The 22,881-nt window shown below is 40.2% G+C and overlaps 1 protein-coding gene across 2 annotated transcripts in view; it reads left to right on the forward strand.

Annotated features, from left to right (window-relative positions):
- spon1a (spondin 1a) overlaps positions 1-22,881 on the forward strand; it is a 96,511-nt gene that overhangs the window by 62,631 nt on the left and 10,999 nt on the right. For both annotated transcript variants that reach the window (XM_030075946.1, XM_030075950.1), the window contains exons 7-8: positions 9,163-9,227; positions 21,844-22,045. In XM_030075946.1, the coding sequence (XP_029931806.1) occupies positions 9,163-9,227; positions 21,844-22,045 (267 nt within the window). The remainder of the gene's footprint in view (positions 1-9,162; positions 9,228-21,843; positions 22,046-22,881) is intronic.

The following is a 22,881-nucleotide window of genomic DNA, read 5'->3' on the forward strand; positions in this document are numbered from 1 at the left end:
CTTTTATGGGTTAACTGAACAAATGGATGCAAAGGTGGTTCTTCTCATTAATTGAAAAATGCAGGCAGAGGCTGAGGATTGTGTGCCAAGGTAATGATCTGTGGCACATTTTGTCATTAAGCCAATAAATCTGTGTGTTACCCTACCAGTCATTAACCCTAGAGGCAAAGCTGTGTGAAGTGGTACAAGTGGCTGGGTTTATTTATGGCAGCATACTTGGATATTTGTCTCTAATGAATGGATGTGGCACAAGTTAGCTGCTCTCACTCTCAGGTCCATAACAGAAGAGGCTTATCAACACAAGAGGAGAGCAGTACTACTTAATATTAATGATCTCTTGAACATTTCAAATTTTAATAATTTCACCTTTCATATTTCAGAACAGGCATTCAAAAATTCATGTGTCAAGTGCATGAATTGCAATCACAGTTATATGCAGCTTTTCTGAGAGATAGTATGCAAGAAAAAGGGGCATGGCATCTATCTATCTATCTATCTATCTATCTATCTATCTATCTATCTATCTATTTTTTTTCTATCTACGTTTTGTGAAATACTTACATTTATGCTCATATAAATTCATCACAATTGCATTGCAGTGATTGCCAAGGGTACCAGCCTTAATGGATTAGTCTTATAGTTTTAGCATGCAAACTGTACAAGTGGTGATGAAGTGGGCTTTACATTTATACAGGTTCCTTTCTTAGTGCTTGTTTGTATCACATCTTATTTGCAAGCATTTCTTAGTGAATATAATAAAAACTGTGCAGACCCAAACAGCAAAGACACAAAAAAATGCCCTCACAGTACAGTCTGAACTTAAATTTCAGATGTAATCCTGGTCTAGTAGGCTACAGCCGATATAGGCTGGCTTCATGAAATAATGAGGTATGACTGAAGGACCAATTCCAAGCTGTTTCAAGAAACCAGAGTTGGTTAATGTTCCACATTATTCTTTTACTAAATGTAAAGTAGTGTAATACGTCCACCGAGTCTGGTCCATAAACTCCTTCCCTGTCACAAGAACAAGAGCATTTACTGCTCCAAAATGAATGAAGTAGATCCAGACCAAAAACAACACAATTTTGAGCAGTGATACAAAGCTGAAAAAATGTTTTCAAGGATGCACAACAACATATATTAGTATTGGTTTCACTTTCAGTGCTGTTTTCAGCCCGCTTCTTTCTGCCACTGAGTGGTGACACTGCCACTGCCACTCACCAAGCAGTGGCACTTCAGTCCCTTATTCAGTTCGTTGTGGTGATACCGTGGCAGTGCTTTGGCAGAAAACAGTTCTGCCATTTTGGAAACCTGGGGGCTCGAAGGCATTCTGAAAGTGAAACAACAACATTTTATGTATGTATGTATGTATGTGTATGTATGTATGTTATTTATTGTGCGACCTTACACATGCACACCCTCTTAGTGGATGTGGCCACAGATGACTGTAAGTTGCAGCACAAACACATCTGCAACTGCTGTGCTATTTTTGGCTTTAATAATATCACATCACATAAAGTCCATACAATAAAAGCCCATGCAGTAGAATTGCTAAATGCAGCATGCGTGGTATCCAAATAACGGATGCTGTATTGAACACATCAGACTTTATCAGGAACCTGAAAACACACCCAAATAGGTCACTCACTTGGTAATGTCAAAGTTAACGTTAGCGCCTATGAACGGTTACGGCTGGTGAACTGTTTTCTCACATGTGTAAAGCTTCCATCAGAATCCAGTAACTGTTTCAGTTTTAGCAGCATTCAGAGAAAATGAATATACTACCTCCAGAGTTACTCTATATCCTCTCCAGAGGGAGTTTAAGCCGTTGCCCCTAGGCCATCATTTCAGGGAACCGGGTTGTAGGACTAAAAGACTTAATGTCTCCTTTATCCCAAGCTCTATTGATATGCTTAATGGCAAAAAGCACTCTGCTTGCACTCGAGCACATTCGTATTTGGTGTTAATTTTAATTACTTTGGACTACATCTGTGATTTATTGTGTTGATATTGTCAGTGATGTCCTTTTGTACTCTTGTTTTTATGTGAACCCTGGCTGCAAAACAAATTTCCTGTAGTGGGATAATAAAGATAACCTTGTTGAACCTATATAATATCTGAGTCCTTAGCACAAGCACAGCCCATCAGTAATAGAAATGGAAACAGGATTAGTGTGCTTTGCTGATTATTAGCCTGTGAGATTTATTTCAATAAAACTAAATAAAACCAAGTGAGAGAGATAGGGATGCTATCATCTTGGATATTGGCAGAAAATTGTTTTCTGAAAATGACCACAGGAAATAGGCTTGCTGAAATCGTTACAACATTCAAGCACATTTTGTGTATCCTTATGTATTTCTGTCAATCTAAGCAGCAATTTGCATAAAAAGTACATTCTTTTAATCTGTACAGCAGTGTCTTTTGATGGTCTCTTAAAAAAGATTGAGGAATATGTTTTCCTCGTTACAGGTTGAGCTTACACTACCTGTGGGCGGCACACTCAAAAGAGATGAATTTCTCTTTAACCAATTAAATCAAATGCATCACAACCTTTTGATGCCTCATCCTATTAAGTGTATGTGTGTGTGTGTGTGTGTGTGTGTGTGTGTGTCTGTGTGTGTGTGTGTTTCTGTCCTACTCATGCTCATCTCCCTACCTGAGGGTCAGCAGAGCTCGCCGTGCTCCCTGGGAGCTGCTCGTGGAGTAAGGCAGTTTAATGATTCACTGTGGGGCCTGCAGTGGTTGCGTAGTGTCATTAGACATAGCTAGAATTTTACACAAACCTCCTAAGACACAGCTCATTCTTCACAATCCCTAAGCATCCCTTGAACCATTTTCTTTCTTTTTTTTCTTCTACTTTTTTTGGTTCTTGGTTCTTTTGAGTCAGCTATTTCAAGTCCACACACAATATGTATTGCCTTTTCTCTTGCTCTCTCTTTAATCTACTGCAGCACCTAAAGAATCATTAAGCGTTTCTTTTCTGATCAGAATCAGTTACTCTTTGATGCATTTTTTAACAGCCACCATCACCAAATGTTTTGCTTTGAAAGAGGTTTGGATGCTAACAAAAGAGATGGCTGTTGCTAGAAGAGAGTGACTTAAGGCTCATTTATACTTAACGTTAAATACGGATGTGGATACAGAAGGAGCCTTCTGTCCGTACTCTGCATACATCTCATCTGTATTTGTGCATGTTTTCAGGAAGCTTAAGGATACGGACAGAACAGAACTGTACCACCGGAAATTGTGGTGGCAGTGTAGCCAATAGTTCAAGCGAGACCGGTCTATGAGGCAGACATGAATAAGTCAGTTTCTCTCATTGGTAATATCAGAGAAAAAAAAAAATCTGTGTCCTCCTATGGAGATGTATTTAATGACCTCACAGACCACTGCCATTTACAACACTACCTCTACTCTTGCCTCTTTAGCATGTACATTATTATTGTTTGTTGTCAGACACTTCTGACTCTAAGCTGCCCCCTAGTGGATTTATTGCTCAACATCCATGCCGATGTTAAGGATGCATAGAAATATGTGGGCAGTGACATTTGAAATGAACATATATATATTTTTATACGGAACGGTAACATACTATGGAGTCAGACTAAATGTGGTGTGAAAGTACGTGTGAATTATGCCTCTCAGTAGCCGTACTTGTAATACAAAATATGCTGTGTGCAAAATGTTACACTGATTCAGTCAATCTTGCAAGAGAAATGGTAAAAAAAAAAAAAGTCTAGTAATAAATTGAAAAGAGGAAAAAATGTTGTAGTGGACACAAACACCGTTTTGTGCAATTAATGTGGAATGTGTGGAAGCATTTTTGATTCTTACCAAATGGTTCAGAGGGCTCTACTAGAAAGTGAGATTATGGGGTTGTCAGGCTGAATTCAGTCAAGTTAAATCTTGAGTTTTCTGTATCAAAGGTGGCTTACTTTTAACCCAGCTTGATTAATGTGAGATTCTGTTCAGGCATATAAATGCACCTTTTGCCACTGCAGTCCTGTGCAAAATGCATGAGTACAGATGGTGAATACTCAGAGGGTCTCTTGATACGACAAACCGTTCAGAAACTGGCAGAATCCACTGGCTTTCCCTTTTCTTTCTTAAAGATATCTCAGCGGTGGCTCTCACCAGAGGGAATACAATGCTTATTTGAGCTGAGGTGTCTTCTGGTGAAGGTTTGCTCCCACCAATCTTCCACCTTTCATTTTATTCCTGTCCTCTGAAGGCAATATGAGTGCTTAACACAGCCTATAACCCATACACTCTCAGACTGATGAGGGCACAGAATGCCATTACATCTTTGGATGATATTTTTGTGTTTGATTTGAACTTGCTCCCCAGCGTCCTTGCTGCTGCTGAGATTGCAACCAATATTAGTAATGTTAGGAATAATCCTTGTGGTGTATTCATCACTCAGTTGGAAAAAATTCACAGAAATTCATTTTGACTGAACTCAAATCAAGCCTTATAGAAACTAAAATTCACACAAATGTCTCTTTATACTTAATATGGAGTCATAACGAAATAAGACAAAATGTAATGAAGAAAATAAACACACACAGCTTGAATGGTTGGGAAAGAAAGATAATTAGGGATGTAGTTGTAGTTAAGGTCTTAAGATGGGATTTACTGTCAAATCTCCATAGTATCATAGACTATGATGATAATCTGATATAAGTCATTACCTGCTTATGTCTTAAAGGAATACCTCACCCAAAGGTTATCTATATTTTTACCATGTACTTGCCGCAAGGGTTTTGAATGTCCATGGAAAAAAAGTTTTTATTCCTATTCCTCACAGAGAATGTCGGTTCCAAAACTATATAGCCACTTCTGTAGAGCTGACTGGCAACTTTGACAAATAACAGAAAAAAAATGTCCATTCAAATTCTCAAAGTCTTTGTGCAGCATAACCGAAACCTTGACTCTCATTTGTATGTTGAGTACGTTTGAAACCAGTGTAATCACAACAGAAAATTCCTAGATAAAGCACTTCAGGAAAAGGTCTCACACACAAGCCCCTGTGCATGACTGGCCTGCAGGTTCACTGAACTGAAGGCCGACCTCTGGCTTGCTCCTTGGCCAGGAGTCCCTCTCACTTACTGGCCACACTGATGCTTAATTAATTACCCTGAGTCAGACTTGATTGTCTGACTCAGCACTGACTCAAGAGTAAAAGAAATCATTGTGAGAGAAATGTCCATAATAATGAGAAATTGATTTCATTACAGCCTGATATTGAATATAACATAAAATTACAGTCTGTGTGAGTGTTGGGGTGGGGTGTTTTTGCATGTACAGTTTTTAGATAGTTCCAGTGTCGATTACAAACCTATCACAATATGCTGTTGAGGATGGGGTGGGAATTTGAGAAAGGCAAGGGGTGTGATGGTTTCAAAGACACAAGAGACTGCTCTGTGTCCTCTCTTGTATATCACACGTTTTATGCATTTGAATTTATACTCATGCCAGCTGCTCTGCACATATTCGCTGCCAAACAGCCATTAACAGCCGAATATGACGTCATAAATTGGTGCAGCTACCACCACTACAGCCAGGATGCAGAGCTTCAAAGAGCCCATTGGGCTACTAAGGGATCTGTGGTTAGCCCCCGTATGGCACAGATGGGACTTCAAATGGTTACAGCCGTTATTGGCATGTGTGCATTTCACATTCAGGTCACAGTTTGTATATTTTGTCCTTTGTCATTTACTTATTTATGGGTGAGCCATGCATCAATCAGACCATACAGTATCTATATTTTAAATATTTTAATCAGTCTCCCCTTTCGTGTGGTTTGCATGAGTCTATGGCTTTTGTCAAGAAGCTCTTGCCACTGTAAAGAGATTACTTTTTATATTGATTCAAGTTAACAAGAGAGATAAACTAGGCTACAAGCAGCTTGTGGAAAAAGGCTGTCAACATTCATTCAGAGCTTTTCAATCAGGAAATGGAAATTATGGTGAAATTAAGTCAAGAGATCATATAATGCATTAATTAATCAGTATACCAGACAGGCAAAATAGTGTAATAAAAACTTCTATAATAATTTTCATGCTTCACAGATGCACATGGGTGTGGTTAAAAATAATAATAACAATAAGAAGAAGAAGAAGAAGAAGATACCATGTAACATGTAAAGACTCATATGCCTTCTTCTACATTGTCACAAACAGTAGACAAGACATGAACTATGAGCATGTTTAACTCATAGACACGGTGTGAAGAACATGTCTGACAGTCCATTTATCTGAACTTTGCTCCAGTGGTAAGTGGTTAGACAAGACAGAATAAAACATGATCACATAGGTCTGTTAAGAAGACTGACACCGTACCGAACTGAAAATGTCAAGAGCAATGTAGCTGTCTTTTTCTACTTTTCATCAGTGGCTGATAAATGTACATTAGCTGTGATGGCAGATGAAACTGATTTGGTTTAAGATTGGATTTTCAAAGTCAAAACATTATTTTATCTGTAGCCATCTGACTTTTAGAAACATTTGTAACTATGCACAAAAAACAGTGATGGTAGCTGGAGAAAGAAGTGTTGGCTGGGTAATTCTGACCAAAACAAGGGGAAAAAAAGTTTTTTGCACACCTGTAGAGTAGGTAGGTGGCAGGTGCGTAGGAGAATGTGCTGAGAATTTAGAAAAAAAAAAAAAAAAAAAGATTCCACATACTGCTTAGGACTAAAAAACTTCAATGTGATGCTGAAGTTATCTTCACCAGGAACAGCAAGACTTACTGTAAATGCAAGTGTGCAAAGTCCCGATTACATAAACCCCCATCATTAATACCTTAAAACAGTGCATCTTTAATGGTTACTGGATTCAAATAAATTCCTCCTGTAAAGCCTTCATACAGTTTTGATGCATAAATTTTTGTGACACAACCCAGTCCAAAAAGTAGATGTACAATCTCATTGAATCATCATACAGGTCATTATGTATATTCTTCTCTGAATTTCTAGCCTTTGACATGATTATATCAATCTCCATATTTCTGTATTTCTTAAATTGTACTGTATGTGCACAGTTTTTTAAAATAGAAATACATAGCCCTTGTTAAATCCTCACATACTCCTGTATTCATTTATTGATTTGTCCTCCTCCGTCAGTGTTGCAGCCATCAAATTCAAAGTCACTCTTGTTCTGAAGTAGCGTGTTAGTGCACCATTTAATTATTCAGCCTCTCTACCTAAGCCCTCTCCTTGGGATCATCAGAAAATATATGAACTAATTTTCAGAAACACTGCCTGGATTTGGACACTTTTGGATTCATCATAAGAAAAAAGGAAAACAAAGTACAGAGTTTCACACCTCCTCTGTCAATTAATTCACACTGCTATTTTCTCTGCAATTCCCCGCCCTCCTTTTCAATTTGTTGTAGGCAATCTGCCATCAGTCTTTGGTTTCAAGCTAGCCATCTTACTTTTTTCTTTATGTTTAATCTCATTGGCACAGCCCCTCAGGACAGTTATCTCAGATATCATCTGAATTTTGCATCAGCAGTAAAAATACCTCTGTTTTGTTCCGAGCAACTGGTTTTATCTGTCCCCAGAAGTTGGGATGTGATTCCACGCTTCGATTAGTTTGTTCTTTGGGATATCTGTGTTGCCTTCTCGGCATTGTGTCTCTTTTTCTCTCCCATCTTCTGAGATTGCTTTAGCAAAGTCCCCAGCTATTGGAAAGTGCTTCACATATTAACGTGTTCAACTCAGACATGATGTATGATGTATGTGTGTGTGTGTGTGTGTGTGTGTGTGTGTGTGTGTGTGTGTCACTGTGTATATACAGTATTATTTGCGCCATGTTTCTAAATATAGTACCTAATCACTGTGGTTTAAATAGGGCCTCTTTTCTGACTGACAGCAGCAGAAGGTTCATTATAGAAATTGAAAAACAGTACAGCGGGGAATCTTTGGCCACCTCACAATTCGATTCGATTACGATTATGAGGGCAACGGTGCAATTATAAAGCGATTAACGATGCATCTTGATGCATCTCGATGCATATTTTGTGATTGTAATTGAATCATTTTTTGCATCATTTTTCAGACATTTTGTTTGTTTTTTTACTGTGCGACAACTAAAACAAGGTGTATTGTAGTGAACCATGATTAAAAAGAACGCTAAATAGATTAATTTACTTCCATTATCTACCTCCTCATTTGGGTGAAATGAGGAGGCATTTCAGTGTTGTGTGACATAACTTACACACTGCTCTAATCCAGGTCTTTTGTCCCTTCCTCTTCATAAAATCTGAAGTGTTTCCTGAAGGGTGGGTGCCGGTTTGATGTTTCTTCCAGCTCATTCCGCCATCTTCACGTGATTGTTTTCTGTTGTGTGTGTCCTGTAACTGCCCGGCTAGACGCTGCTCATATACTTGAGTTCCTCGTTTTTTAATCATTTTATAAGCATTGATTATTGACATTAATGTATTGATGCCAGCTCGCCCTACATCCACGCGATGACTCAAAAAATCGTTTTTTTCTCCCACCTCTAATAAACAGTCAAGTTAACATGTTGCAATTTGCAATTTCAAACAAAAGCGGAGAAAAGCATGTGTAAATGTCAAATGTCATTCATTCAATGTCATTCATTCATTCATGTTACTGCATAACTATAATTTCTCATTATATCCTTAATATAGCTTTACAAGGTAACCTGAATATCTGTATTAATAATATAAGAATCATTTACATAAAATAATAGTAAGGATTGCTGTTTTGGTTTAGGCTGTTGATTCACTGTACTTCTTGTGTGGGAGCAATCTGAGATGTGTGTATCTGAACCTGTTTAACCTGTGTGTATGAACTGTTAATCTGATCTGAGATCAGTGCGCACAAAAGGCAGCAACACACTCTGTCCCTAAGTGCCCAAAGCTACTGGTGAAATATTTATTCAGCTTTTATGAATTGATGGTGCTGGTAATCCATCTTGAATAACACTCTGTATCCATCATTGATGTGTAGGAGAAAGAAAGAACAGGTGGTTTAGGGGGGAATGAAAGTCTTAGATTGATCCCTTCTTCTTTCACCTGGGGACGTGTGATGGTACAAGTTTGATTTGTTGGTTCACTTGGGTGACAGACTTTTGTTTCTCTCCATCTGTTTCTGTCTTTGTCTCTCTCTCTCCCGCTCTCTCTCTTCCTCAGGGTGATGATGTTTTGACAGTCATCAAAATGAAGGCGCAGTGGCCAGCGTGGCAACCGCTGAACGTGTAAGTATTTCATCTTCATCCACATTGCAATGCTTATCTCTAAAGACTAATTTAAGACTCCTTAAATTCCTTCTTTTTGGAATACTGACCAAATTTAATGAATATATTAATTGTAGGGTACTTCCGTGCCCTTGAACCACAAGCTTGTTATCTCTCTACTGATTCAGGGCTAAAATAATACACTTGTTGCATTTGTCTTCATTTGTGTTCAAAATTCAACAGTCTCATGGGAGGGATTTGCCTCAAGGCTCTTGGTTTTCCCACAGAGAGATTTGCAACGACATCAACATGCTTTAGCTCTGTTCTGACCTTTGGAGATCATCAGCCTTCTGGTTTGTGTGTATGTGTATGTGCCTGTGGTTGCAGCACCGTCTCCTAAACATTACATTCCCATCCAACTGCATTCTCAATTAGGTTTACAGAGAAAGAGTGAGTTATTTCGCTTAGTTGAGTTTATTGCATTCTCACTGCAAACAAACTGCTCCCAGGGTTCAATTGGAAGCGAGCCGAGACCACCCCTTTCTTGGCAATCTTGGCCCACTTATTTTGTCCCCTGAGTGTGATTGCTGTGTTCACACATGCCCAAATGAACTGATCTTTGGGGGCAAATGTTCACGGTTTTGAAATAATTGCTTCAAATGAGCTAGGTGTGAAGCCACCTTAAAAGAACATGTAGCTGGATAAATAGAAGAGCTTATGAGTGTACTTGTACTGCAAATATTTCCTTGATACACACACACGTGTGTGTGTGTGTTTTTAGTGGACATACTGTTATTTAGCTCAGGGTTTCTAGAGGAGTATATTGGAGAGGTAGTGAGGAGTACTTCCAGAAAACTGTCGTATAGTGGTTAAAGAGACCCATAAGAATATGTTGGGGAAGACAAGTAGAATTGACTAGAAATTGTCAACTTTTGAAAGACAATCTGATTTAAGAAACTTAAAGCCAAGTCTCATCCTTTTTTTGTCCTTTTGAACTCGTTTTTTTTCTTTTCTTTATCTTTTCCTTTTCCCCTTATTCACTTAATTTCGGGGTGATGTTTCTGTTTGGTCTCCTGTAAGTTTAGGGGGAGGGTGTTGGGGATGGAGGGAGATGAGTGGGGAGAGATGGGGAGGGAAAGAGAGCAGCGGGAAAATGAATGGGAAAGAGGGAAAAAATCGGTGTATCTTTTGGTGAATATATGTGTGCACGTGTAGTTATAAATGTGCATGTGTGTGTATATACATGTATATGTGTATGTATATATGCGATTACTTACTGAGTCGTTTTATGCAAGTGGAATTTGTTATTTTGTTCAACTCACTACTAAAAATAAAATCAAATAAATAAAGGCTCTTTAAATAGTCCTGTGGCACCACAAGAAGTCACATAAAGAACTTAGGCTTCAGTTTTTGAAGCTGGGATGTCAGAATATGTGAAATTTTGCAGTCCAAAATTGGACCCAACTTGTTGTTCTGTGATGACCCAGCTCAAAGGCGCCCTGAAACTGCCAGCTACGCCAGGCTCATCAGTATGCCAGCTCTTTCACTCCTAAATTCATAAAGAGCCATTTAATCTCTTATTCATGAGGAAAACATAGGGCTAGCTGGCCCAGCTAGCACAGCAGAAATTCAGGAGCAAAGGCCGGCACGGTGTCTTTTCTTTAACCACAGACCCTCAAGTGAGAGTCTTAGGTTTCACCTCCAAAAGGGGATATAATGAATGATATCCACATAGCTTGCTATGTTGTTTAAATGTGATGAATTAACAGTCTCATGCAGTAGTTGTAGTATATCTAATCAACCATGTATAGAGCATGTATGCATAGATAAATACAATAGCAGACAAAGAGCATTAAATATATGTTTTGTTGTAACAACTGTTACAACAAAACATATAATCCTCAAAAGATTCTGTAGAGATTCTGTAGAGATTCTATTAGCTTTGTGTTTACGCAAGGATGCAAAAGGTGGTTTTGTGAGTGTATATGGGGGGTGCACATATGTGTATGTGAGTGAGTATATCAATTCAAACATACAGAGTTTGGATGGGTTTGTTTCTGTGTTTTTTGTTTTCATGTATGTGTGCTTTCAGATGTGAATGTTTTTAAGAGGCAGTATGCGTTTTGCAAGCTGATGTAAGTACAGAAAGTATTTCTCTCAATCAAGGTGAAGTCACTTACTTACGCATCCAGACTGTCAGTTAACGCTTCCAATTCCCCTTGCTTTGAACAGAAAGATGAGAGAGAGACAGAGACAGAGAAACACAGAGGGAGCAAACAGCGTAGGAATAAGGAGGTGGTTGATTAAAGCTTGTGAGAACAATGGGGTTTAATTGCACTGGTAGAGCCTCTGTTTCAGGTTAACTACGTGGTTAAGATGTGTAAGAGGAGTAGAGATGGGAGAAGAGGTATGAATGAGGCTGTAGATGTGGCAGCCATTATCACATGTTATAGTGGTATATCCACAGCAGCAGTGAATCCCCTGAGACCCAGTATATGGTATATTCAAGAGAGAGTGTTAGAGAGAGAGAGCGTGTGTGTGAGAGAGAGAGACAGAGAGAAAAATAAACTAAATTACAGTAGGAATTACTGAGCCATTCTGTGCCATGCAACAAGGTCAGAGCTAAGCTGATTGTGGACTAAAGTTTAAGAAGCCTGCATGAGTTATTGTTGACAGACGCTTGTCCAATTAAAAACACAGTAACACTTATGAGATTACCTCAGCTCATTTCCATACATATCAGGATTTTTAGGCTGTCAGTATGACTCGGCTAAGTGATAAAATGTTTTTTGTTTTTTTTTTTTGTTTCGTCCTACAAAGTCTTTATTGACATTGTTTCTAGATGCTGTTCTGAAACACTCTTTTAAACTCAAAGTTTTGTGACTCGAAGAGACTCAAACATGTTTTTTTTTTTTTTTTTTTTCGCATCCTTGTTTATGCTAAAACAGTTAAAATACACAACAGTAGAAATAATACATAAAATTAAATGGAATGGAAACAAACTCTTGGGGGGTCTATGTGTGCTGCTGCTCATTTAAACATATGTAGGTTGCATTGATTGGAAACATGGGGGAGGATGATGCATTACTTTGTATTCACACAATGATTATGAACATCTTGTGTAGGTCCCTTTGCACACTCCATATATAATCTCAAAGATCAGAAATCCCTCTCTAACTGGTCTGCTTCTCTTTATCTGCATCCCATCCTTTATCATTGGTATAGGCCTACATTTAATAGGGAATAATGGATTTTATGTGGACTTCATTAGTTTCTGTCATGAAAGTGAGTATCGCTATGCTTTGCATTCAGTGTATAAATTACAAGAGTTACTTATACAGTTGTTGTTAAGTATGTCAGTAGCACACCTCTTTGGTAATTGAAATCCAGCTTACCAAATTTGGAATATGTGCTATAAAAATATAAGAATTTACAATGTAATAAAACACAAGTCCAGAGGTTGTAGGCCTACAGCCCTAGAGCACTACTGTAGGAAGGTTTCCATCAGAGCACTGCACAGAAGAATGACTGAATTTTGGATTAAAAGAGGGAAACTCTCACATCGGGATGTCACATTATTTATATTAGCCTGTAGCCTATGTATAATACATTATAGTGTATGGAAGAGGGCTGCAGATGTAGCTCTGGGATGGAAGCACATACAGAAAGATGTCAATGTGCAGAAGGCAAACGTGCTGCGAATCATACAGAGGATACGCAGGGATATGCAGAAGTACATCAAGGGGAAAAACAGTACAGCGCTGTCACTCTACATGTTTAAATTAAATATGAATTACTCAATTTTATCTGACCACTAGATGGTATCGAGGGCAGCAACAATTTTGTATGTCAAGTCTTTGCAAAGCCTCTCTTTCTCCATCCTTGACAGGCACATTAAAATACCTGCCTGGCTGAAGTTCTGAGACGGCCTTTGCCTGCTAAATTTCTAACTAGGGTGATTCTAGCTTGCTGCTGAACTGTGTTGGGGAAAGTTACATTTGAGAGAAAGTAGTTACTTTACTAAGTAACTAATTAGGGTATTTTTTAAATTACCCACATTAAAAATGTGATACTGTTGAGACAGAAAGCCTTCCTGAGTCAGCTAAAATTTATTAAAGGCAAGAAAACCGTCATGTCAGTGTATTTAAACAACTGAGTCTGAGAATGACCAAAATGTGTTCAGTGTTTACTGACAGAGATAATTTGCTTTGAATGGGTTTATTCTCAATTCTTACAGCAGAAAAACACACCAAACTTGCATAGACTGAACATGCACAGAAGCACAGCAGAAACATCGCAGCATGACTAACACTAACACATCATTTTGCTTACCAACATTTACAGTAAATGCTGCACCATAAAAAAAATACCTGGTTAGCCAGCAACGATGACTGATCTGTTTTCTTTGTTCAAGGATGACAACAAAACTGTTAAGAAGTGGAGAATCTCTACATCTCCAGTCATTTACGACAAGTCATCATGGACAGTTAACTACTTAGCCATAAGGGATTTATTTTTTAAAACTACACCCATCATTTTAAGGCTATAAAAAAACATGCTAGAAATGTTCTTATTTTATATATCTTATTCATTACTCCCACAGGCAGTCTATTTTGTAGTCTGGAAATCTCAAAAATCTTAATGAGTCAGAGACAAATGATGACTGACTTCTGATCACAGTAGCCGAGATGTGAAATGTTACTCAAATCTATCTCTATTAGTTGTTTGATCTAATTTGTCTCTCTCACAGACCGTCCCTCACTACATGCCACTTGATTCTCTCCTCCCTAGTCTGGATTAAAGTGGTAGAACCCTTGACAGCCACCTCCACGACATACAGCCACCTCCACATGTTCTCCCCACTCCCACTCTCTCTTTTCAAGCCTCTCGTTAATAAACAGGGAGCTACTTTGGTGTTGTGCGGGTTACATTTAATTAGCAGCATCCATTCAGTCACCCACCCGGCCAGGGAAGGAAGGGGGTTGTCGACAGCATGAAGTGAGGGTTTTTTGATGACCAGAATGCAGCTGTTAATGAGCTGCCTGTTTTATCTCAGTCTGTCGCTCTAAGAACTGTTGTTTGGGGTTGATAATGATGGCTTATAAAAAGGGGAGGGAGAAAGGGCACAGGGATTTTCAGGTATTTCGCTGATAGACAGTATGGCTGACCGTCTGTATTGACTAATGACTGACAGTTAAACTAATTACACTGAATATGAGGCCAAACCAATAAGTGATTAATGAGAGGTTGGAAAATCGTTATTGTAAAGTAGAACTATCACCTGGTGCAATTATGCAGTGATTCCTTTTCTCCTGTCACCATGCCTGCATAAATCCATTTGACTTCACCCAACCCAGTCCTGTCCTCCTGCACACTGCCTATAATGGCCTCTGAGGATATGAAATAGCCCTAATCCCCTGGGAACACACAACTTGACTTGTCTCTCCTGGGTCTCTGCTTAGTGGGTATGAGGAGTCTGAGATTTATCTCAGACAGCCACCTTGGCTCTACACAATGGAAGCTTGTAATTGGCAGAAAACAAGGGACAGCGCAAAGGTGGGAGCAAATGAGGAAGGGATCCATTAACCTTGATAACCTAAATTATATGCTTTAGTTTAATTCCAATATTTTTCTTTTTAATTAACTGGTTTCTAAATTTGTGTAGTGAGTGTTTTTATGTAGGTGCTTGTATGAATTTTCTATGGTGGTATCTATATATGATTGTTTAACATAATATTGATTTCCCTCCTCACAGTTGTACCTGGAATATGCTTCTCCCCACCTACTCACTTCCTTGTTGGATTTCTGACTCACTCACTCTCTCGCTTACTCAATCACTCACTTGCTAACTCACTCACTCACTCACTCACTCACTCACCCGCTCACTCACTCACACTTGACTTGTTTAAGCCTAACGTAGAAAGTTAGTTGGCGGCACTTGTAGCTCCGAGTGCTACTTTTCACTGATTTTTTTTTTGTCTCCAGTTCCTCAATCCTTTCCTGCCACTTTACAGTGACACTGCCAATCTAGAGTTGGCAGAGAAACAAAATCTTCAATCCAGGTAGCTTCGCCATAAAAGTGACAAACACTAAACTAAACACTCTCACTAAATGGCTGGTACTGAAAAATGTATTTCTGCAGAAGCCCATTACAGTTTTTCTCAATCGCTTAGATCATAATCATCAATAACAATAATAATAAAAGTATACTGTTAATTTACCATATATAGGTGCTGTCACACTGTGTCTGCTTTGGGTGGAGATAAAAGGCAGGTGGATAAGGAGGCAGCAGGGAGAGGTAGGCTATTTCTCCAGGGAGGCCACCGGACACAGTCGGTTACCCGGCTGCTCATATATGAATCCCCGCAGGCTTTCTATGTTTTTTTTCAGCATCATCTTTGTGATTTTATGTGCACTCAGGGTGACATATTTTAGGTAATTTTGTCGTGGCGAATGCTGAAAGAGTCGGACTTTAATTTGCGGTGGCCCTCGTTCGCCGTGCGTCCCATATGAAGCTGCACGTCAAACCACACTTTACAGACAAGCCCCCAAGGTGTGTCTGAACTTCACACCAAGCACCTCCTCCAACCACTCATCCAGGCTCAGGCCACCCAGCAAATCAAAATTCACTACAAAGTCTGACATTTTGTTAACAAAAGTCTTGAAACAAATGTAACCAAACGAGGAAGTTGAGCGCAGAGTAGTTGGTTGCTAGGCAACGCTATGTCCGTTTACACTGACGCAGGGATATTTTGTGCTGCGGTCTACCAGTGGGTTACACTGATTTTACAACGGCATGGAACGCGGCTCAGCCAATCACATTTAAGGATGGGAAGCACCCGTTTATAATAAAACGCACACACAGCTGGTACCCCTCTGGCCGCTAGCGGCGCCCCTCTAGCAGATGGCGCCCTTAACATTTGCCTATACTGCCTATGCCACGGGCCGGCCCTGTGCAGCCCCACTGGGAGACGTTTGGAAATTACTTTTATAAGGAATCCGACTCACGGAATTTTCGCAATTCTAGTTTAACGGAAAATTTCGGCCAACTGAAATGAATGGCCAAAACTTCAGAATGCTCTAGGGCGCAGAACTTTTGACCTGAGTCCATGCACCATATATGAAAAGCGTGAGTCTTGTGGAGAAGAAGCAACATGTGAATTTTCAAGCCGCTCTGACTTTCCATTTCTCTGCAATTCCAGTTTGAAGCCGAAATCCGGACACAATACACACTAATGGCGGAATGTTCGGCAAACCTGCCAGGGAGAAATATTTTGGCCCGTAACTCCTCCTACAGCTTTTGTTTTAGGCCCACACAATGAATTGGAAAAATGTGCGGCCCGATTGGGAGACGTTTGCTATTACTTATATAAGCATTCAGAATCACGGTATTCTCGGCATTCCAATTTTACAGAAAATTTCGGCCATCCGAAATGAATGGCCAAAATGTCCCAAGACTCTGAGGTGCAGAGCTTTTGACCTGCGTCCACGCACCAAATACAAAAAACGTGCGTCATGTGGAGAAGAGCCTCGGTGTGAATTTTTAAACTGATCAGACTTTCCATTTTTCCACAATTCCAGTTTGAAATCGGAATTTCGGGCACAATACACACTACTGGCGGAATATTCGGAGTGCCAGAGTGAGTGACATCACAGCTAGAGTGCAGCAGCCCTGGAAAATTGTCTAAAAATTTTGTAATTTACTTGGTCCCCTGCCACAATTTTCACTCGACATGCATAAATTCGGGTAAAGTAGTAGGAAAACCAAATCCTTACCTTTCTCATGATACATTTTATTTTCTGCACGGAAACTGCACACCACAGTCACTCTTCCAGCTTGCCCACACAGTTTCCCCAGAAACTGCACTTTTCTAGTCTAATGACATTATTCTTCCTGTGTAACCATGTTTAGAGAGATAAATTTACACCAAAATAGATTTCGGCGAAACATCAGCAAAAGTCTACATGCATTGCCTGTTTGCTGAGGATACAGGCTCCATATTTCTGTTGATACAGTGGCAACAATGCATGCATACAGTACAAAAAAACAGTATTTGAAACTAACAACCATCATATTACCATTGTAATTGTCACTTTGCCGTGTCTGTCTTAACACAGGAGTCCAGTGATGAGACTACAATGTACCTCATTGCCTCAGTCCTCATACCTGTTAAGAGAGAAGGCTACTCCAGCTAATTCTCAGGGTCTCATTGCTTGACTTGGACATGCCCGGTGTTTCTTGTGCAATTTATATTCTGTTGGAAATAACATTTCTGTGTGATTTATACTGTGTTTATGAAAATAAAAATCCCTCTGAATTAGTTCTGTCGCTTGAGAGGTCCTTCAACAGACAATATAAATAAATAAAAATTGAAAAACAAATAATCAAAAAATTAACAAAAGCAATTATTTTAGTCAAATAATATCATCACTGTTTACAAAACAATCATAACTGTATTCATGAAAACAAGAGAGAGAGAGAGAGAGCAAGAGAGAGAGAGAGAGAGAGAGACAGAGAGGGAGAGAGAGACAGAGAGAAAGAGAGAGAGAGAGAGAGAGAGGGAGAGAGAAAGTCTCCATCTGTGTCCTTCGATTAGTTTGGACCATAGAGTCAGAGTTCAAAAGATTTCTGTAGCTGTGCGTTCACCAGACCAACAGTGGCTTGTTAGTTAATGAGTGTTATGCCGTACAGGGTCTAAATGAATGATGTTCCACCTGCAGCAAAATTGTGCTTTTGTATGTCTTATATTATTTACATTTTCTTTGTGTATAGTATTGTTACAGTTTTTTTGTCTCTCCTTGCCATTGTATATTGTCTTGTTTACCGTTTGTCAGCGGCTGTTAATGACTGCAGTAAGCTACCTCTTACAGGTCATTGTTATTTGCATTTGTTCTTGCCTTTTGTTCAGTGCTGACAGCCTATCAGTTCATGTCCACGGAGATGCCAGTCTCTGCTGTCAATATCTGGTGTTGTTTGGGGTTGTATAACGAGAAAGGAAGACAGCAGACACTGATATAAATAAATAAATAAATAAATAAATAAATAAAAACAGTGGACAAAACGCAGAAAGGCCAGCCGACAACCAGAAACAGAATGAGACCTGGATAACCAGAAGTGACAGTAGATACTGGAAAGCCTATATATAGTCAATATTAAACAATAGGCAATAGCAGCTGACAAATCCAACTGACAATGACCTGTAAAAGCTAATGGACAAAACACAAACAATCTGAAACATGCAGGAAACACAGACTGTCCAGTGGACATTCAGAAATGACAGCAGACAACAGCAAGTCCGTTGACACAAACTGATGTAACCGAATGTTACAAAAATAACCTAGCCTGATACTGACAGCACAACATTTGCAAAATAATGACAACGGGAGGGAAAAAAAGTTGGATGTGTACCTAAAAGTTGGATATGCGATAACATGTCTGATTTTCCATCAAAGGCACAATGTGTGTTTGTGAAATGGCATTCAAGGTTGCTGTGTTTAAAAGTGAAGCATATTCGATCGCATATTCAGCAGTGTGGTTTTGTGCCTGACTTGTTCGTTGTGAAAAGAAATCCTTCTGTTCATTTTTCATGAAATTTTCGCCTCTTTGCCTCCAAAGGTCACATCTTTCTTTTTTGTTTGTTGCGTGGGCCTTTTTCACCATCACTGACGTTAACTCCACTCCACACCATTTTCAGCTGTTTTATGATCACTTTTCTGTACAAGAAACCAGTCCACATTTAATCTAACAGATGTGTACCAACTCTACACCATCCAGTGAAGCTACAGGTAATCAGTTCCTCCTCCTGTAATTTTAAGGCAGAGTCAATTGTAAAACAGCTACTTTGAAACACTGCCATCTGTTGCCACAGTTATGCAACGCCTGCTTTTAAGTGACAAATTTACTCAGCTCTGACTTGTGAATGTGACATGTGGATGAACGAATTGTGGAGACTGAGCACCGAGCCGCCGCTCTGGCCACTAGGAGCGGCCACCTGCTCATGAGCCATGCAGTGGAAATAACTGTGCAAGGCAAACGTTGCAAAAGAAGTCGGTAACACCACATGAAATTTTTGTCGAGCTTTATCAGCTTCCATTCTCCAGCGCCTCAGCCTCACCACAGTAAGAGATACTGATCTACTACTGGTCTCCTGTCTTTTTTCTATCAGGTAGCATGAGGCAGGCTTGATTATAATAAGTAAATAAATAAATAAATAAATAAAATTCCCAAATGAATTTTAAAAATGGCTGTGGTAGTTTTTGTTGCTAAGCCAACAATGTATCCTCATGATAACTGTATTCATTAGCTGCTCATGGTGAGCCCATCGTTATGGTAACTGGTTAGCTGCTAGGCTTGCACCTCATCAATACTATAACTGCAGTACTGAAGCTATAGACAGTTTTCACACAGTACGACAATAACAACTGACAGTGATTTCATGTGAAATAACTATTAAGATAAATGCTCTTTTGTCCTGTGGCCTTGCTGTTCTTTTACGTCTTTCCGTAAAGGCAGCACCCATATTTATTATTGTTACAGTGTGGTGATTGTCGCTTTCTTGCATATTTCTTCATTTAATTATTTGTTGTTGTTTCTGGAGAGGTGAAACCAATTCTGCAAAGTTATTTTTTTTTTACATGCTACACTGCACTGGCTCGAATCCAACATAGTCCACTGAGTGATTGTGACACAATTCTCTTTCTTCTTTATAGAATATGTAAAATGCATCATTTCTTGTATGCTGAGATGATTTCCAGCCACTTACCTTGTCTGACCACAGACGCTTAGTAGAACAAACTCGGGGGGGCTCATGCAGTGATAATGAGCGGTTAAGGTTTTGTAGAACCCAAAAACATTACTTAGGTTGAAGAAAAGGCAATATTTTACCATGAAATGTTTCCCAATGTAGCTTTAAAGGCAGAGTGAGTAGGATTTTCTAAAAAAAAAAAAACAATGTACAGATTGATACAAAAATAATCCCTCTCAATCATCACTTATGACACATTTAATGCTGAGCTCGGAACTCTTTTAGGCATCAGCCGAGAAGAGTGGATGTTAAATGGGTATGGGTGTGAGGCAGTGGGTGTTAAACTCCCAGCCAGTTACAGCATGCTTTGACAGATCAGTAGCTTGACATCTAGGGCTCTAGTTTCCCGGCGCAGCGCGGGGTGGCGCAGTGAGGCGAACCCCGCACAGAGCTAGTTTCGACCGGCGAGAGGCGGACAGTTTGCAAGTTTCGCAGTCCGAGGTACGCCAAGATGGGAGTGGCGGCGCAGCGGGGGGAGGTGTCGACAGATTCAGCTTGGCGCAGTGACAGTTTCGTGCTAAAAGGCTTCGCCGAGGTGCGCCAAAAGCTCGCCATCTGAAACCACGTCTACTTTCAGCGCAAGGCGGAGCGGAGCTGGCGCAGTGGAAGTTTGGCTGACTGGCGCACATCACCAAAACCTCACAATCAGCATAAACAGTCCCAATCTCCTTTGATCTGACATCAGTTGTGACGGGACAGTTGATATGGAGATATATGTATGTGCTGATTGTGATCGTAGCGTTGAATAGTGTTTTTTTCGGTATTTATTGCATTGTTCATGTGCCTGACATTCCGGAAGCCTGCCTGTGAGGTTTTGGTGACGTGTCCGCACTGCTCGCCGGTCTCCGCTCCACGCCGGTCTCCTGGCCTCCACTCCGCCTGCGGCAGTAGACCTCCATATCAGTTGTGTAAACTTTCATTACACCTTCGTGCAGCGCATTTTAAAGGCGAGGACAGGGGCTCTTTTGATTGGTTAAATGTGAATCGGCTGTGTCAAACCCACTCCACGCCTTCTCTCCTCCCTTGCGCCGGTAGGAGGGACGGCGGAGTACTTGCGCCACCGAGCACGGCGTGCCAAACTTGGAAAATCCGCCTGGCCACACCCAGTTGGCGAAGCACATCTGCGCTACGCCCCCGCCTCGCCAGGTCTGCGAAACTAGAGCCCCTAATGGGAAGCTCCGAAAATCGCAGACATGGGCTGTGGAACATGGAGAGAAGGAAATATAGCGAGAAAAACACCAAGTTTTGCTTTGCAGTATTTTTGCCTCGCTTTTTTCAATCGCTGAGAAGCACTGAAGGAGAGGATGAGGATGAAAGACAGCATGGTGTTAGCTAGTTTTCTGTTATACAGGTAGGTGCCATTCCATCGCCATCCTAGGACACAAAAACTCATCAACCCAACCAGTGGGTAGCTTAGCCACGGAGGAGGGGCCAACTTTGAATGTTGTGTTTACAAACCACAACCAACAAGTCCTACCCATTCTGCCTTTAAATAAAGTTGTTTCCTGAGCACTGCTCTCTCCAGATAACCCGACATGCTCTCTCCTGTATTACCTGCAGTGCACATTGCTGCACATTTGTGTACAAACATTCATGTGCACAGGAAGAAATCAAGCATATGAATTGTTATGGTGGGAGCATGCGACCTATGATACTAGAAATCTACTCATTCTCCATAATAGGATTTTTTCTCCCTGCTTTCAACTCTCTCTTCTTTCTCTCTCTTTCTCCCTCTCACACACATGCACACACACACACACACACACACACACACACACACATTAATAAACTGTTTTCATTCATGCATACATCATGCTCACCCTCTTCCTCAGACGGGCCGCACCCTCAGCAGAGTTCTCAGTGGACCGGACCCGTCACCTCATGTCCTTCCTGACCATGCTGGGACCCAGCCCAGACTGGAATGTCGGCCTGTCTGCTGAGGACCTGTGTACCAAGGAGTGTGGGTGGGCCCAGAGGGTGGTCCAGGACATGATCCCCTGGGATGCAGGCACTGACAGTGGGGTGACTTATGAGGTCAGTGAGAGCATCCAAATATTTTCCAAATCAAGTCTAGCTTTCTTACCCGACTAGGAGAAATCTGGCTGCAAAAAAACTATGACTAACAATGTGGCAAACAGTAACACATACATATATGCATATAACCCACAAAGACAGCTGTGCAAATGCAATGTTGAATATGCAATTTAATGCAAGATGATCCTTTCAAATGAGGCAAGGTACAAAAAAAGAAAAAAAGAAGAGGAGAGTATTCAGGTTTCATGCAAATTTAGCTTGATCGCTGCATATAAAGGAGGTTTTTGTTCGTTTTTGTTATCTTTTAGTATCAGTATCTCTATATATTTTTGTATCAGTTAAACATAACTGGAGAGGTTGACTTTTTTTTTTTTTTGGTTGATTTTTTGATTTTTTTTGGCATTTCTGCTTGACCTGACAGCCACAGTAGAGAGAGACAGGAAAGGCAGGGGAGAGAGAGGGGATGACATTCAGCAAATGGCCTGAGGTTGGATTCAAGCTCAGGACGCTGCGATCAAGCATTGACAAGTGGTACTCACTCTTATCTGGTGAGCTACCAGGGCGCAATATTGACTTTCTTTAAGCAACATTTTGCTCTGGTTTAGCATTTTCACTCTCTATTTGCATACCCACATAGAGGGTCAGGAATGATTGACGTAGAAATAAGAATAATATAGACCTACATAGCACTTTCGTTCATGAATTATGTAGAACTGCAATGACTAAGCAATCTCTTAGTGAGTTGTGATTGAGGGGCTCCCTAGCATGGTACACTGGCGCACTGTTCAAGAACTCATCAAAGTAATGTGTGGTAAAGAAGGTAAATGCCTTACAAA

This window comes from Myripristis murdjan, chromosome 3 (assembly GCF_902150065.1).
Source record: "Myripristis murdjan chromosome 3, fMyrMur1.1, whole genome shotgun sequence".
Taxonomy (NCBI): domain Eukaryota; kingdom Metazoa; phylum Chordata; class Actinopteri; order Holocentriformes; family Holocentridae; genus Myripristis; species Myripristis murdjan.